Consider the following 19,294-nt stretch of genomic DNA (forward strand, 5'->3'; position numbering starts at 1 on the left):
TAATCCACTAAATCACATCAATAAGTAAATTTCGAAAGATGTTATTTGTATTATTCAGTTTACAGTCTCTTTCTATAAAGTGGCAAGAATTTTTTTTTTTTTTTTTTTTTAAGTATAAAGTGGCAAGAATTTATAATAATCAATATAATTCCCTTTGAATATAAATGTTTCATAAAAATCCTTTTCCTCCCTCTCCCTTATGATCAGAGCCCCCAAAATAGAAAAAGAAAAATTTCTTTCTTTCCAACTAACGTTGTAACCTCGTGGTGGGTTTGAACTACACATACATGATGATAAATGTAGCAAAGGCATTCAGGCATGAATCTCAAGTTCGCAGCTTCTCCCCATATAAGCAGATATAAACACATATATAGTAATTTTCGCTGCTGCACTTCCTGTTGAATTGTTGGTAACCTGCCAATTAAAGTAGTCACAGGGTATGATAGTAATTAAAAGTGCCTGACAGTTAGCATCAACTAGCAACAAGGAAACTATGAAATGCACATGTTGAAAAAAAAAAAACACTTTCTCCCAAGTACCAACTACAGCAAAAGAACGCAGCAAAACCTGAACCACTTAACTCACCAAAGGCTACTTTTGCGATCCAAAAATTTGCACCACTTCTTGTAGTTTTTGAAAAGTTTCTTCATTACTTCTGTCAGAGCATGATCATCCAGCTAAAGGGACAACAATTACCATATGTTATAGAACAAAAAACAACACTCAAAAAGATGAAACTTAAGCCAGATATATCTAAGAAGATAAGACCTTGGGCTGCTGATCAGTCTTTGAGGATTCTCGAACATGCACATTTGCAAGCAACAGAATCAGATGCTCCCTTTGATTTGCAACACTATCCTTCTGTATGTAAATAAATGGAACCTAGTCTGCTGATTAAGCTTGAAAAACCTAGTAATGGACATCAAACAATCTGGTAAGTCACCTGAAAACCGAACATGGCCTGAAGCCAGTCTAGCATGTCTTCATTTACTTTCTTCTGGTGGTCCTTTGGCCATGGCAAACCCCTGGTGTTGCGAAGTGCAGAAACACTAACTTGAATCTGGAACCAAAAAAAAAAAAAATATATATATATATATATATAGAATTCACAAACACTCAAATGCAAAAATTAAGGAATATCAAGAATTCCACACAAGAACACTGCAACAAACCTCCGGATATCTCATAATAGCCTGATTTTGACTATCTGGATCAAGAGGAAGAATATTATAAGGCACATACAACTGTTTTTTCTCCTCAACTTTGGTGTGAGCTTCCAAAATCTACAATGAAATTTTGAAATAAATATTATCCAATCACCAAAAAAATAGAAGAAAGAAATCATCGGGGGAAAGTACACTTTGCACCCTCAAACTATCAGGGCCCTATTCTTTGCACCCCAAAATATCATAATTGACACATTGCACCCTCAAGTACCAAAAACTGACACTCTGCACCCCCAATTGAATTATGACCGTTGATATGAAAGAAAAATAGGTGATATGACACAATTTTGATCATCAGATATTAATGAAGGATGGAAAGCGTCACTTTTTTGTCAGTTTGAGTATGTCAAATTTTGGTATTTTGGGTTGAAAAGTGCAAAACCCTTGGTAGTTTGATGATGCAAAGGGTATTTTTCCATAATAATTGCTACAGCATCATGTATAAGACAGCTACTGCAGCAGAGAGTTTTAAATATATTATCAGCAAGCATAATAACAGTTTGGTCAAGAGATCATATCCTTCAGAAATATGTCAAATGGTTTCAGTTACACCTCATCAGCCATTTCAACTGCCTCTGTCTGGTTCACAGCCCTCAAAACCTCAAATAGAACAGCAGCAGTTTGATATGCTTTTGTCAGTCGGGCGCTGAGTTAGGGACATAAAGCTTAATATAAGATAAAATATAACGGAAAAGAGAAAGCTCAATTAACATCAATTCTCTTAGAGAACCAACCGATCATGTTTATCAGCAGCATCATGCAACGCTTGAATATACTTTTTGTAGTAATGTTGGTAAAAGTTCTGCATTACACTAGCATCACTCTTTGCTTTTGCTGCCAATGTCGTTTCATTTTCCTGAAATAGTAAAAAAGATGAACTAATATTTCTGCCAAATTCTAAATGGGAGGCCATTGATAAAAATTTGCTAGGGCATTAAGGCCAAGAAAAATATTGACAGATTGAAACAGTCAAAAAAATATTTTCAAGGTCATGCAAACTATTTTCTTTCAAAAAGAAGGAATAGAAAACAACCCAAAATATTATTAGAAACCAATTGAAGGACATCAGAAATTCAAAATATTTAAATCCAAATCATAAAAAAGAAATAAATGATTTCATAATAGTAAATCATGCACTAAGACCACTAAGCAATGATAAATGTTGTATGGTCTGACAGCAAACACTAGTAAAGATTAGGTCCATTTCGCAGGGAGATCAGACGGTTAGAAGTCTGATTGTTGTCTACTTTACAGTTTAAACAAGGGAAGCTTCGAAGGAGATAATTATGGAAGTTGAATCTTCAAGACTTTCAACCACTCTCAACCACTTGTTCACAAGATAGCTCCAAGAATTCACTCATGGACATTTGTTCATTGACTTATGATGTAACCGCCCAAGGTGATAGAATGTAATCACCGTTTTCCTCTGTCGCAAGAAAGGGATTATTAATAAAATTACATGCTACCGCCTTTTTATAAAAAAAATAATAAAAAAAAAAACTAATGGACTTTAAAGTAACTGTTCTTTCCGGGAAAATCACAATTCTTGTGATCACCTTAAAACAGCATTTTTTAACTTCCATTCCGCGCCCCAGTCTATGATTAGTTCTGAAATTCTCACTGCATTTGAGATATGGCCACAGAGTTATGTATAATTCTGGAAGTAGCATGACAGCAACAGTTTTTGTTGTACTTCAGAATGGAAACCATTGTTAGCACCCAGCTAGACTAAGGACTTGGAGTTTATTCAGTCCAGACTACATGAAGTTGTTTTGAGTACTGGAGGCTCAGTTAGTTGGCTGCCCTCCGGTGATCTTAAATATTGATGTAGAGCAACTGCAACACACTTGGAACACTAGGTGTTTTGTTTCTTTGTGGAAGTTGGTGGGTATATAAACTCTATTCCAAAAAACCCTTTATAAACTGCGTTGCAAACAGGAATGGACTATTAACCGGGGATCAGCAAGTTAACTGGGGTTATAAGGGAGACCCTGCATTTTTTGCATGGAATCAACGGTAACACATAATTCACTTATTTATGGGTGCTCTTTCACTAGGCATATTAGAGCAGCATGTTCATCACAGCTCCTCTACTGTGATTTGTCAAGATCATCAAGATGAAGCTGCTTGTGCTACCATGAAGACATCTGACCTGCAGTCTCATGAATTACAAAGTTCACTCATAGCAGTCTCATGAATATAGCTCGAGCTCTTAAAATACAATCCAATCTTCCCAATAAATATTGGACTGACTGTATCCTCACTGCAGCATATATTATTAATCGAGTTCCAAGTTCTGTTCTGTCCAATAAGACCCCCTTTGAACTTCTTTCCAACATTCCTCCCACATATTCTCATATGAGAGTGTTAGGCTACCTCTGTTTTGCCTTAACTCTTTCCCAAAATAGGAAGAAATTTGATCCTCGTGTTAGGAGATGTGTCTTTCTTGGTTATCCTTTTGGGGTCAAAGGATACAAGTTACTTGTGTCAAAAGGTCTGACTACCTTTTCCCTTGGGTTTCTTTCATTATTTATAGAGAGTTACATTTCTGTTGCTAAGCATTTCGGTGCCTAATTGCTGCCAAATTTTCTGTACACGTGAAGTATTTCTCACGTTATCTACAGCCCATACGTTAAGTATTTCCTACGTTATCATAGCCTAATTGTTTGCTATATACAGTCTAGTGAATATACAATATACGTATATGCCTAAATTATCCTTGTAACATCCCCCCTCAAATTGATGCCGGTAGATCAAGAAGCATCAATTTGTCAACCAAGAACTGATGTCGGTGCCGAGAAAGAGCTTTAGTGAATATGTCTGCAGTTTGACGTTTAGTAGAAATATGAGGGAGAGTAATCACATGTTTATCAAAGGATTCACGTATGAAATGGAAATCAACTTCGATATGTTTCGTACGCTCATGGTAGACAGGATTAGCAGCGATCTGAATAACACTGGTATTATCAGCATGAAGAGAAGTGAAATGTAGCTGAGAAAAACCAAGTTCACCCAATAACCCATGAAGCCATGTGATCTCAGAGCATGCGGAAGACATAGCACAATACTCGGACTCAGTTGAGGACTTGGAATCTCTGTATTGCTTCTTACTGTTCCAAGAAATAAGTGCATCGCCTAAGAACATGCACCAGCCAGTAACAGAGCGACGAGTATCCGCACATTCGGCCCAATCAGCATCACTATACCCTACCAACTGTAAGGAAGATTCTTTAGGAAAGAACATGTAGAGATGCCCTTCAGATATCGGATAATGCAGCGAATAGCGGCTAAATGAAGATGTCAGGGAGCCTGCATAAATTGACTGACTTGTTACATAGCAAAAGAAATATCAGGACGAGTAATCGTCAAGTAGTTCAAACTCCCGACAAGCTGCTGATACAAGGATGGATCTGATAGAAGCTCGTCTTCCTCCTGACGAAACTTAAGATTTATCTCCAAGGGAGTAAGAACAGAGTTACCCGATTGGAGACCAGCAAATGATATCATTTCCCGCGTGTATTTGTGCTAGTGTAACAATGTACCAGTTGAAGTAAGCTGCACCTCAAGGCCAAGAAAGTAATGTAAGGGACCAAGATCTTTCATGCGAAAAAAAGCCTTGAGATGATGTCGTAATTGTTTAATTAACTCAGTATCGGAGTCAGCAATCACAATGTCATCAACATATACCAAAAGCAATACGATTCCTGCAGAAGTCTTGCGAAGAAAAAGAGAGGAATTAAACTGACTCTAAGTGAAATGAAAAGCAAGCAGTGTAAGGCGAAATTTATCAAACCATGCATGTGGAGCATGTTTCAGTCCATACAAGGATCGGCGTAGCCGACAAACCTTTGAGGAAGGTGTAGCAAACATGCCGGGACGTGGAGACATATAGATTTCTTCCTTCAAATCCCCATGTAGAAAAGCATTCTTCACATCCATTTGACGGAGAGACCACCCTTACGATGCAGCAAGTGCCAAGATAGTCTGCACAGTAGTCATTTTAGCAACAGGTGCAAATGTCTCTTCATAATCAATACCATACTCCTGTCAGTTCCCAAGAACTAAGAGTGTCTGGAATTCCAGGCATTGAAGAAGGGGGAAGACGTCGATAATACACCATATCTGGTTTAAATCGCTCAATAGAAAAGGGCACATCATCAAAAGCGGGAAGAAGACTAATAGGAGGATCAGAAATAACCGCAGACTGAAAGAAATATTGATTTTCGAATAAAATCATGGAAAACCATACCTATCTAGTGGATGTGTAACCCGGGTAAAGTGCCGAGGTATAGGAACCGCAAAATCAGATGACGGATCAGTGTCTGGAAGGGGCGTTGAAGAAGGGGGAAGACGTCAATGATACACCATAAATGGTTTAAATCGCTCAATAAAAGAGGGCACATCATCAAAAGTGGGAAGAACAGTAATAGGAGGATCAGAAATAACCTGAGACTGAAAGAAATATTGATTTTCGAAGAAAATCACATTCCATGAGATTAGGAATTTGCTTGCATAAGCATCATAACAAACAAATCATTTATAAGTAGGACTATATCCCATAAAGGCACATGTGACAGACTATGTAGCAAGCTTATGACACTCAACAGGTGGCAAATGAACAAAACAAACACACCCAAAAGTATGAAAGGATTGATACTCAGGGGACAGGCCAAATAATTGAAAATAGGGAGGATCTTAATCTAGAGTGCCAGTAGGAAAACGATTGATCAAATAGACAGCAGTAGATAAAGCTTCTACCCAAAATTTAAAAGCTACAGATGAATCAATCAACAAAGTACAGACGACATCTAAGAGATGACGATTCTTATGCTCAGCGACTCCATTTTGTTGAGGAGTATAAGGAAAAAAATGCTGGGAAATGATCCCCTTTTGCTGAAGAAAAGTTTGAAAAGAATGAGACATGTACTCCTCACCTGAGTCAGAGCGTAAAGTTTTTATACAAGTACTGAACTATGTCTCGACAAGCACAACGAATTTTTGAAAGACAGAAAATACGTCAGCTTTAAAACGGAGAAAATATATCCAAGTGAATCGACTATAATCATCGATAAATGCCATAAAATAACGGTATTGACCATGAGAAATAACAGGACTCACACCCCAAACGTCAGTATGCACAATCTCAAATCAATTAGAAGCACGACTACCATGTGCAGGAAAAGGTAAAGTTTTACTTTTACCAAGACGACAAGTAGCACAATCAAAAGATACAGGCGAAGAAGAAAATGAATCTTTATTGCCTAAAAAATCATGTTTCATAAGATGAGCCAAGACAACAGAATTAGGATGACCTAATTTCTTATGCCAGACTTCATTAGCATTGGCAGTAGTCGTACAAGCAAGAGAAACAGCATTAGGAATAGAAAACTGTAAAGGAAATAAACGTCCCACTTTGGGCCCCTTCGCGATCACCGTCCTCGACACCTAATCCTACACAAGACAACCACCACGAGAAAAGTGAACTTCACAATTATTATCTATCAATTATCCAACAAAAATCAAATTGGTAGATAATCCAGGAGAGACAAAAACATCGCTAAATGAATAGCCCAATTTACCAACAGCAATAATAGGAAGAGTACTGCCATCAGCAATCTGAATATTTTGCGAGCCTCTATACTTACGAACCCCATGGAGACCCGTCGTATTTCCAGTCATTTGATTAGAAGCACCCAAATCAACAATCCATACCTTGAAGGTCTAAGGCCGTAAAAGCAGACACAATCATCTGTTGGACCATTGCTGGTATGAAAACAGATGAATTAGAGTTTACAGTTGGTGGCGCAGAAGAAGAAGAAGAAAAGGATTGAATAGTAGCCTAAAAAGCTTGGGATTGGCGATTTTGAGGCAGCACTTGACAGTCTTTGATGATATGACCATCTTTCTTGCAGTAGTTACAAACTTTCTTAGGGCGATTTCGGGCAATATGACCAAATTCCTTACAATTGAAACGCTACACTTTGTTCCTCCCTCTCCCTCATAGGCTACATTTACAGTCTCGGAAAAGACATTCTCAGAAGTCATACCCATCTGAGTGGTTAACCATTGTTCTTCACGTAATAAATCTCCCAAACAAGTATCCAAAGAAGGAACCGAACTAAGGTTTAATAAACCAGCTCGAACATGCTCAAATTCAAGGCAAATTTTCATCAAAAACTGATCGCGTTGACTCTCAATATGAACCTCTTAAAGAACCGCGAGGGCCGAAAGGGGAATCTTAGCATAAACAATAGCAGAATACTCGCTCCAAAGATTAATAAAACAAGAGTAAAACTGTTCAATGGTCAAATTACCTTGAGTATAATTGTTGTTTTTGCCATAATTGATTTTTTCTCTCAAAAAAAAAAAATAATTGCTAATTTTCACCTCCAATTGAAATTTCCGAGCACTGTGATTCTAGTGATAAATGCGATGGAGATAGTCCCACATAGCTTGAGTCGTAGTAAAACAATGGAGATTGGTTACCAGATGGGGCTCAATCGTCCCGAATAGCCAAGAGACTACTTTAGCATCCTCCCATTGTGCAAGTTCTTTTTCATCAGTGGGAACTTAACTCAAACCATCAATATGAGTTGATAATTATTTCCCTTTCACAAACATTTTAAATTGAAATTTCCACGTAGGAAAATTCTTTCTAGTAAATCGAATAATAGTATTTTCAATAGACATGATGAAAGTCTACTAAAAAAAAATGAATCCAATAAGAAAAGCCCAAATCAAGTTAGTTCCAACTTCAAGTGAAAGAGAGGCCCAAACACGTAATGCAAATGAAATAAGCCTACGGAAATAATTTGCAGCATAAATTATCAGCCCAAATTATCAACATGAAAGAGAGGCCCAAACACATAATGGAGCACAAATAAGCCTACGGAAATAATCAAAGTAAGCCCAAATAATTAGCAACCCATGCAAACTAAGAAAAGCAACCAAAATGCAACCCAGAAATGCTTTTGCTGAGAACCCACAGCCACAAAACAGAAAAGGCCAAGGAAAAATAAATAAATAAAAAACACCTCTCTAAGAAACAGAAGGTGCCGATAAGCACCAAGCTCCACTACCCAGAACAGAATCATGCAAAACAGAGGAGAAAATGATGACCATAAGTGGTCGGCCACCACACAGCTTTACACAGAACCTGCCAAAGACGCCATCAACCACCATAGAAAGTGCCAACTGGCACAGAAACATCACTTGCAACTGCCAACAGCCACCAAAGTGATGAGCCCACAAACGTGTGAGAAAACACTCACCACAAACTCAAAAACTCACCAACGTGCGAGAACAGATAATCAAAGTAGGAACTCAGAAATTCACCACGTCACTACTCAGAAACTCTCAAGGATTAAGACCACAAAGAAACGATAATCAGAGTGGAAGCTCTGATACCATGTCAAAAGGTCTAAATACCTTTTCCCTTGGGTTGCTTTCATTATTTATAAAGAGTTACATTTCTGTTGCTAAGCATTTCAGCGCCTAATTGCCACCAGATTTTCTGTACACGTGAAGTATTTCTCACGTTATCTACAGCTCATACGTTAAGTATTTCCTACGTTATCACAGCCTAATTGTCTACTATATACAGTCTAGTGAATATACAATATACGTATATGCCTAAATTATCCTTGTAACAACTTGATCTCAACACTCAAGCAGTCTTTCTCTCTCGAGATGTCACATTCTATGAGCATATCTTTCCATTTCATCATTCACTCCAGCCATTGCCTACTACCATTCCACCATCAAATACTTTCCCACCTATCCCAGTTTACAAACCCACTTCCCCTTCACCCCCATCACCTCCTTCTCTTGCTCCTTTACCTATTCCTTCACCTTTTTCCCCATACTCACAAACTTCTGAACCTTCACTCTCTTCTTCTTTGCCTCTTGAACTTCCACACTCTTCCATTTCTCTTGACCTTCCTTCCAATTCTAATTCTGCCTCCACCACCACTCAAAAGGTCTACTAGAACAAGGGCAGCTCCCCAATACCTCCAGGATTTTCATTGCAAGCAAGCATCCTTTATCTCACCTTCTCAATTCAAAGACATGACATCAAGTACCTCTTTTCCTTTATCTCATTTTATTTCCTATCATCGTTTATCATCCAGTTTTTCTTTATTTTCCACTTCCATTTCATCCACTCAAGACCCACAAACCTATAGACAAGTTGTTAAGGACCCTGATTGGTGTAAGGCAATGGAGGCCGAAATTGATGCACTAGAATTCAATAAGACCTGGGTTCTCACTGACCTACCTCCTGGTAAAATCCCAATTGACTGCAAGTATGTATTCAAAACCAAGTACAATTCCAATGGTACTGTTGAAAGGAAAAAGGCAAGACTAGTTGCCAAAGGATTCGCTCAACAAAAAGGAGTGGAATACCATGAAACATTTTCTCCAGTGGTTAAAATGGTCACAGTCAGAACCATCATTGCCTTAGCTACTATTAAAGGATAGCATCTCCACCAATTCGATGTTAACAATGCCTTTCTCAATGGAGAAATTCAAGAGGAAATTTATATGAAAAGACCTCTTGGCTATGAAAAGGGCAACCCAGGACAAGTATGCAGGCTGCTTAGAAGTCTCTATGGACTTAAGCAAGGACTTAAGCAAGCTTCACGACAATGGTATGACAAGTTTTCTACCTCCCTTATTCAATTTGGATTTAAACAATCAAAGGCTGATTATAGTCTTTTTACTTGTATCAAATGTTCAACTTTCACAACTTTGCTTATTTATGTAGATGACATGGTGGTTGCAAGCAACTCACTTGTCTCTATCTCAACCTTAAAATCCTTCTTGAATCACCATTTCAAAATCAAAGACCTCGGCCATTTGAGGTGCTTTTTAGGCATCGAGGTTGCTAGGTCCTCTACTGGCATCCACCTACGCCAAAAAAAGTATACCCTTGATATACTTGCTGACTCAGGATAGTTAGCATCTAAGCCCCTCAAAATTCCCATGGATCAAAACCACAGATTAAGCAAAGCCACTGGTTCCCCATTGTCTAACCCAACTCCATACAAACAACTTATTGGCAGGCTTCTCTATCTTACCTTAACCAAACCCGACATCAATTATCCCACTCAAGTTCTCAGCCAGTTCATGGAAAAACCTACTAATGTTCACCTTGTTGCAACTCATAAAATTCAAAGGTACCTCAAAAATGCTCTTGGTCAAGGTATCTTGCTGTCATCCAATTCCTCCATTCACTTAAGAGGATATTGTGACTCAGACTAGGCATCATGCCCTGACACTCGAAAATCGGTCACTGGCTATTGTGTTTTCATGGGTAATTCCTTAATTTCATGGCGCTCAAAGAAATAAACTGTGGTCTCAAGATCCTCTGCTGAAGCAGAGTATCGTGTAATGGCTTCCCTCTCCACTAAGTTCACTTGGCTGAGGCATCTCTTCTCTGATCTTGCAATTTCTCATCCTCAACCTGCTGATTTGTACCGTGACAACCAGGTTGCTCTTCACATAACAGCTAATCATGTCTTCCATAAGAGGATAAAACACATAGAGGTGGATTGCCACCTAATTCGAGATCAAATTCTTGCAGGAAGCATCATAACTACGCATGTTTCTACCCATTCATAGTTAGCTGACATTTTTACTAAATCTCTCCCTTCATACACTCTCTATACTCACCTATCCAAGATAGGAATAGCCAATATCTATTCTCCATCTTGGGGGGGGGGGGGGGGGGGGGGGGGGGGGGGGTTATTAGAGCTGCATGTTCATCACAACTCCTCTACTGTGATCTGTCAAGATCATCAAGATGAAGCTGCTTGTGCTACCATGAAGACATCTGACCTGCAGTCTCATGCATTACAAAGTTCACTCATAGCTTGTGATAATGCTCCTCTCAAATTACCAGAAAGGATCCTCTTGTAATTGGGTCATCATGTCCTTTTATGTATTTTTACAATTTGTTACGTAATTGTACATTTAGATGAATATTCTTTTTTTACCTATGGTTCGTCAGAGTTAGTTACTCTTTGTTGTATATAAACAGCCACCTCTTGTAAATTTAATACACTAGAATGAATAGAATTCAGTAAGCTTTTCTTCGAAATATCTCTTTGGCTTTCTTCTTCCTTTAGTTGATTGTTCTGCAACTTAGTTTTTCCTTGCTATTCTTACAAGGCATGCTTGGCAGACTATAGGGACTAGCCCGTTTCGTGAAAAGATAGATACAAGATTGGGATAAGGAGTTATGCTGGGCCATGAACTCCTTGAAAGGAGAGGATTCCAGATTTACCCTTTGTAGGGTTTCCCCGCTAGTTACCATCTCCTAGAGTTGGAGTTTTCATGCTTGCAATTCTTTTGTACTTCTGTATTTGGAATAACTAATTAATCCAGTAAAGCAAGAAAGAAAAATGAGAGTAGCAAATAATAATTGGTACTTGAATATTCTTTATCAGACCTCTGATCCTTTCACAGGGATCCTTAAAAAACATCGCATACTAGGAAGAAATCACATAAGCAAGCAATATATAAGCTTACCCTTTCTAGCCGTTGAAGAAGTGCAGTTTTAAATTGGCGAACACCTCGTCCACTGGATGTGGGATCCAGTTTGTGAGCTTTTTCAAAGGCATAAAACCGACCTAAGTCCAGCGTTGACATTAATATGCATTTGAGTACAAAAACGTAGCAGATTTCAGAAAACATTGCATGGCATTCATTCAGAGATATGTGTCATGATAAATTCTGTCAGGACATATATATCATTTTTGTTAAGTAAGACATAGATATCATATTACAATAGACAAAACCAAATAATGTGAATAGTTTAAGAAACAGAACCATTTTTTTACTTATAATTCACTGACATTGTAACACCATGAACTAACCAATTATTATATTGACTAGAAGACATTAATCGGAGCCTCCAGCATATGAAATACCTATCGCATCCCATCTTTAGGAACATTTTCAGGAAACAAAAAGGTGCATTATTGAAGGATTTTTATAGGGAAATTTAAATATTATGCCGGTGCCACTCAATCATTGCAAAAACATTATATACAGCTGGCCAAGCAAATCAAATCGAGTTAAAATCAACATAGTCAAAGATACGTAGTCAAAGATACATTAAATCGAGTTAAAATCGAAGAGGATACTTTGTTATACATGTTAAAAAAATACTCCAAGCATACAAGCACATACTGATGAGTTTAGTAGATTTGGATGGTAAGATGAGAATTTTTTATTTTAGATGAAAATTTAAAATTGAATAAAATATTATTATTATTTTAAAATTTGAAAAAGTTAAATAGTAATTTTAAAAAATTAAATTATTTATTATATTTTATTTAAAAATTTAAAAAAATTGTAATAATGATATTATCTCTTAGCTGCCAAACCTACCTATTTGGAGGAAAAAAACACTACAACTTACATAGATAAGCAACTCTTGGGTTGCTAGCCTCGACTTCATTAGCCACACGGAGAATTGGAGCAATCTCAACCAACGAAGAAGGCACCACCTCACTATCCAAAATCGGCTCTCCTAAATTCCCTGCAGTCTGAGTCCGTAAAATCCGCCTTGGCGGTTGCTGATTGGACCCCCTTCTATATGCCATCTCTAAACCTCAAAAGAATTATCAACTCAAGCTACCCTGTCAACCTGTCAAACCCGACGGAACATTCTCAAGAAAAAAGATGGAAAATAGATCCAAATTTAGCTTCTGAAAATTTTCAAAACCTCACCCGACTAAGCATAACTCAATAGTTGACTTTTTTTCCCAAAGTTTAAGATATTAATACAACAAAAAGAAATTTTAAAATGGACGAGAAAAAAAAATCTTGTGTAATAGAGAAAAGAACCGCATGTAGATGCTGATCAGCAGACAGAAGAAGCAAATTATTTTTCATGAATGCCATGTATAACCTTATACTGTTATACAGACATTTATGTCTGTGAGACATACACACATGGCTTAGGACCCAGTATCTTGGAGAGCTGCATCACTCAGTCTCTAAGATGTAATTGATAATTAACTTAGATATAATAAAAATCTTGTGAAATAAAAATCTTGAATTTTTTTATATACAAAGAAACACTTTTGTCCATAAACAAAAGTGAGAATTAGAAACTGAAGACACTTAAACTGAGTGAAGATTAGAAAACAAAAAACAAAAAAAAAAAAAAAAAAATCTTTCTGACTCCAACCAGACCCCCATGGAGTTGCTGAGCTGACACAGGAAGCAAAACAACAAAAACAAAGAAATTATGACGCCTTATTTGTCATACCTCGACAAAGCCATATATGTTCTTCTGTCAGTCTCGTCTCAAAAAGGGTTCAGGATTTGTTTTCCCAGTGCCCACGAGTACACAAAGCACCTCCACCTTCAGTCAACCATAAAAGCAAGGTTAAAAAGAAAGCTCTTACGAACTGTGCTTCTGGGTAGTCAACAAGAAAGAGGACCAGAAAAGTAAACGACTGTCCAGGCTGATACTGCCGTGTAAATAGTTTCAAACATGCAATCACTCGTCGCTAATATAATACTGGTACAAATAGGGAAAGAGAGGGGGTTGAAACTTACGTTAAAAATAAATAAATAAAATAAACTAAAAATAAAAAAACTTACGTATAAACAAATACATTGACACAGACAGAGATACAGAAACACCGAGCAAGAGTACTTGGTGGATACTTTATGAGTGGCGCCAACGGTAACAGTTGCCAAAGAAGACTCGGAAGCAAGCCTTGACTTATGAAGTCGACTGCTCTGTTTCTTGGTTTTGAGCCCAATCACAAGAGCCTGTCATTTTTCACTATTTTTTATTATTATTCCATATCTTATCATTATTTTTCCATTAATATTCACAAAGAAGCCAAATACTCTGTTTCCTGGTTTTGAACCCAACCAGAAGAGGTCAAGTCGTGGCTAAGTTTGGATATTAAAAACATTTCATTTTATCTTATTTAGGTTATAGTAAAGTGTTTTGAGAAACTATATTATTATTAATTATTTTATTATTATTTTTCATTTACAGCTAGTTTGAATAGTACACTCAACTACTATTTATTATTTTATCATTACTTTTAACTTACTTTTAACTATTTTGTACTACTATTTAATATTTTATTATTATTTTTTTACTACTATTTACAAAAGATCTGAAATCACCTCACTACCTAAACGCAACCTTACTTTTTACTATTTTTTAATACTCTTCAATATTTTATCATTACTTTTTCATTACTATTTATAGAATATCTGAAGTTAATTACTATGTTTCCTAGTTTTGAACTCAATTAGAAAAGGCCCAGTCATAGGCTAGGTTTAGATATCAAAAACATTTCATTTCATCTTATTTAGGCTATAGTAGAGTGTTTTGAGAAACTATACTATTATTTATTATTTTATTATTATTTTTCACTTACAGCAAATTTGGGTAGTATGCTCAATTACTATTCATTATTTTATCATTATTTTTAACCTACTTTTAACTATTTCGTACTACTATTCAATATTTTATTATTACTTTTTCACAACTATTCACAGATGATCTGAGATCACCTCACTACCTAAATGCAACATTACTTTTCATTACTTTTTATTACAATTCAATATTTTATTATTACTTTGTCACTACTTTTTTATTACTATTCAAATTCTCATACAAAATATAAAAAAATAATTCAATTTTTTCAAATTCTAAAATAATAATAATATAAAAATAATATTTTATTTAACTTTTAACTTTTATCTTAATTCATCTTATTTCAACTCACTATTCAAACCTCTTCATTGTCGCTGGAATGGATATTTAGGGTCTCGAATGAATAAGCCCATATATTAATGGGCCCAAATATTAGACACCAGCAGCTAATCTACAAGCTCAAGGATTGATCCTATTAATATGCGTTATAGATAATAGAGAATAGATAACACTTCCGATTGATCAGGCAGGTGATGACTCCACTTTACATAGAGAATCTCCAAGATAAACTCTGAAGATTAGTTGTTATCATCCTCATCGCACTCCTATAAAGAACACTAGAAGATAGTACTATCTCTCTCTCTCTCACAAACTGATATTGAGGCCACTTCTCTCAAACTTAGGCATCAAAGTTTCACTGGGTGTCCCGTTCCGTATTCTCATTTCGTTACAAGTCATCCATGATGTTGGTGGTGTGGAAGATATCCTTAATAGTGGTGCCATTTGTGGGATCTCTACAGACCTCAACATGACTTTCACATGCCAACTACCACGCGATCCTAAGCAATCCATGACTAAGAGATGAACATGATAGAAGTGGAAGCAAGGCTAGTGAATGTTGAAGAAAAGCTGAAAAAGGCAACAGCTCTAGTTGAGTAGCTACGAAAGGAGAACCAAGAGCTAAAGTAGTAGAACGCTGCTACACCACCAACCAACAATGAACAGACAAAAGGAGATGCGCAAAGTGCAGGAGGCGTCAATGCTGAGGAGTTAGAAAAGAAAAGACTACACGACAAACTGCGTAGCCTTATAGATAAATACGAGGATATGACAAGAAAAATTACAAGATCTTCCTCCATAGAGCAACTGCTGAATCGGACAGATCCTCCTTATAGCAATGAAGTAATGGCAATACCACTCCCACCCAAATTCAAAGTCCCCTAAATCGATATGTATGATGGATCCATCATCCAGGGACCCTGTAGATCACTTGGAAAATTCTAAAAGCTCACATGACTCTTCACGGCTACCCAAGAGAAGTAGCCTGTTGCGCTTTCCTATTAACATTGAAAGGAATAGCATAGGGCTGATTTGGAACTTTGCAACCAAGGTCTATCAACAATTTTGAAAAGTTGACCAAACAATTCTTAACGCAATTTATGGAGAGTAGGAGACACCGATGGCCCGCAGCTTACCTTCTCACCATTAAGCAGAGAGAGTGGGAGCTTGAAAGCGTATTTGATCCACTTCAATAAGGAGAAATTGATCAAGGATGATAAGAACAAGAAGATCATGCTAGCTACCCTACTAGGAGGCATATGGCCCCGGAATCCATTCATGGCCAAGTTGACCAGAAAAACCCCCTCGACTCTGAGGGAATTCATGGACATGGTTGACGATTATGTTAACACAAAGAACACGTTGCAAGTCGTCTAAAAATCGAGGAAGCAAGAGGTGTAATTGAAAGCCAAGAATTCAAATAGTTCAAGAGATATGAAGATTGTGTCAAGTCACCAGGGCAAGGGGCGAGAAAGACACCCCACCCAGCAAGACTAAGGGCCTCGCCTCATCTATAACAATCTGAGCGTACAGAAATAATCTAAAACTACAAGAAAATAGGAGCGCCCACCTAAAGGGGGCCAACACTATTGCAAATACCACCAGTCAGATACCCCTTGGACAGAAGATTGATCAACTATGAAGAAAAGAGTAGCCAAATTGGTGGAAAAGCGGGGAACTCGAATGAATGTTGGTTGACCATGTCAAACCAAGAAGAGAAGAAGGTCAAAGGTGTAAGCCCAGGCAAAGCAGAAGCCCCAAAGGACAAAGGCAAGATAGTGAACGGAGACAAGACACACCCTACCAACCTTGCGACCAAGACCAAGCCCCCTTGGGGGAAATCCGCACCAAGACCATAACAGGAAGATTTGCTGGTAGGGGAGTGACGACATCTAATAGAAAGGCTCATGCCCATCAATCAAGGTACCATGATGTGTACTTGGCATATAAACCCTTCAAAAACCTCAGACTGGGTACCACTTCTTTTATTTCTTTCAAAGACGAAGATCGCCAAGGGGTCCTATACCCCCATGATTACGCCTTGGTAGTGACTTTGTTAATCACAAGCTACACCACCAGGCAGATCTTAATCGACAAATGGAGCTCAGCTGACATCGTATTTTGGGATGCCTTTGCCAAAATAGGCATTAGCTCCGATAGGCTACGCCCGTCACCTACCTCTCTAAAACCAAAGACTAGTCAATCAGATGTTTAAGCAATAGATCGAAAAGACTATGGAGGTATACGTCGATGACTTATTGGTGAAAAGCAAGGAACCTACACGGCACCTGACCGACCTAAGAGAATCTTTCACTATGGTTCGCAAGTATAAAAGGACACTGAATCAATACTTATCAAACTCACCACTATTGAAGCAGCCTATTCAGGGAGACACCTTGTATGTATATTTGGCAGTTTCCCCCCATGCCATCTCTGCGATCCTAGTAAAAAGAAAAGAAAGCAACACAGGCACTAGTGTACCACACAAGTTGCACAGTGACAGGCATCTAGACCAGATACCTGTGAATGGAAATGTTGGCATTCGCATTAGTGACAACCACTAGGAGATTGCAACCATACTTTTAAGCTCATCCCATGAAGGTGTTAACAGAACACCCCCTCAGAAGATATTGTGAACACCAAACAGCTCGGGTAGATTGGTTGCATGGTCGGTAGAACTCAGCAAATTTGACGTTGAGTACATATCTAAGAGTGCAATGAAGGGGCAAGCTTTGGCAGATTTCATCACTGAGTTCACCAGGTTCCTAGCAGAAACTGAAGTTACACCCCACCAGCAACCCTAGCTGGTATTCATTGATGAGTCCACTTGCCAAATGGGAGGAGGAATAACGAAGCATTATTACATGGCCACACTCACGTTTACAACCACTATTAACGAAGCCTAATATAAAGCCTTGACTGCTGTACTTTTCGATTGCAAGAGCCCTTGGCACCGTGGAGATTGAAGCAAAGGCAGATTCCCAAATTACGGTAAACCAAGTCACCGGGGCATACACCATGAAAGGGAAAATTTTGAAAAAATATATAAGTCGGGTGTTAGAGATTCGCGACCAACTAGCCTATTGTAGTCTTTAGCAAATACCGAGGGAAGACAATGCAATAGATGACAGACAAGCCAAAGTCGTCTTTGTGAGGGATGAGGTAAATCTACCTTGGGAGGTATACAAAAGAGTGATAGAGATCTCAACAATCAGAATACAAGTGAGCCAGGTAGGGCCCACAGGGCCAAAATGGGCCAAGGCAATTTTAGAGTACTTGGACACAAGCAAACTCCCCGAGGAGAAAGAGACAATGAAGAAGATTAAGAACACCAAGCAATTTGTGAATAAATGCATCAAATGCCAGATCTATGCCTCCATCCTCCATTGTCCCCCGGAGAAGTTATTCTCTATTAACGCCCCATGGTCGTTCACCCAATAGGGAATTGACTTGGTCAGTTCCTTCTTGCCAGGGAAAGGAGGGCTAAAACATATAGTTGTTATTGTAGACTATTTCACAAAATGGGCGGAGGCTTAACCACTTGCAACCATAATGGCCAAAGTTATCGCTAAGTTTCTGTGGAAGAACATTGTCTGTCGCTTTGAAATTCCCAACAGTATAATATCCAACAACGAGAAGCAGTTTGATTTAGAATATTACAAAGAATGGTGCAAAGGGTTGAGAATCCAAGCCAAATACTCATCACTAGGGCACCCACAAGCTAACGGGCAAGTAGAGGTGACAAACAAGTCTTTACTCGGGATTTGTTTTTTTAAATGCTCACTGATAGGAAGGGAGAGTGGTTGGAAGAGCTCCCATGAGTGATGTGGGCCTACAAGACGACTTTGAAGACCCCAACAAGTGAAACATCGTTCATATTGGCTTTCAGGAGTGAAGCAGTCACCCTAGTGGAAGTCGGTTTGCCTAACACTGAACCCGCCACTTTAGCCAAACTGAGAAGAACAACTATGTCAATGCAATCACGTTTGCAATCAATTAGATCTATGAGGATTTTCTTATCTTCAGGAACCTTGTCCCAATTAGCCCATATGGGGAAGTCCTGAATTTTCATTTCAGAGGTCGAGAATTCCTAGCCGCTACTAGAGATAAGGGAAAATTTCTTTTGCCATTATCTGGCATTCGAATGGTGACCTTCAACAGCCACCAAATGTTGAGAGCGAATGCAAAAACTATAGATGTTACCTAACAACCCTTTCACAGAGTAGAAAGAATGGAACTCACGGGCAGTTAGGTCTGGGCACCTCTCCCCCAGAGGTTTCAGAACCATGCAGAATACTACACAGGAGCATAA

At 38.1% G+C, this 19,294-nt stretch overlaps 1 protein-coding gene across 8 annotated transcripts in view; it reads right to left on the reverse strand.

Annotated features, from left to right (window-relative positions):
* LOC122292835 (callose synthase 2) overlaps window positions 1-13,958 on the reverse strand; it is a 38,704-nt gene extending 24,746 nt beyond the window's left edge. For 2 of the 8 annotated variants that reach the window (XM_043101380.1, XM_043101376.1), the window contains exons 1-10: window positions 13,507-13,742; window positions 12,652-12,879; window positions 11,757-11,857; window positions 1,961-2,082; window positions 1,779-1,872; window positions 1,173-1,283; window positions 944-1,060; window positions 769-882; window positions 586-677; window positions 288-414 (exon numbers count right to left, since the gene is read on the reverse strand). In XM_043101380.1, the coding sequence (XP_042957314.1) occupies window positions 288-414; window positions 586-677; window positions 769-882; window positions 944-1,060; window positions 1,173-1,283; window positions 1,779-1,872; window positions 1,961-2,082; window positions 11,757-11,857; window positions 12,652-12,835 (1,062 nt within the window). In that variant the 5' untranslated portion in view covers window positions 12,836-12,879; window positions 13,507-13,742. Of the gene's footprint in view, window positions 1-287; window positions 415-585; window positions 678-768; window positions 883-943; window positions 1,061-1,172; window positions 1,284-1,778; window positions 1,873-1,960; window positions 2,083-5,072; window positions 5,184-11,756; window positions 11,858-12,651; window positions 12,880-13,506; window positions 13,743-13,844 lie in introns of those variants that run through there. The other 6 variants (XM_043101373.1, XM_043101374.1, XM_043101378.1 and 3 more) reach the window with 6 other exon arrangements.
* Between the last annotated feature and the right edge of the window lie 5,336 nt (window positions 13,959-19,294).

This window comes from Carya illinoinensis, chromosome 13 (assembly GCF_018687715.1).
Source record: "Carya illinoinensis cultivar Pawnee chromosome 13, C.illinoinensisPawnee_v1, whole genome shotgun sequence".
In the NCBI taxonomy this organism is placed as follows: Eukaryota; Viridiplantae; Streptophyta; class Magnoliopsida; order Fagales; family Juglandaceae; genus Carya; species Carya illinoinensis.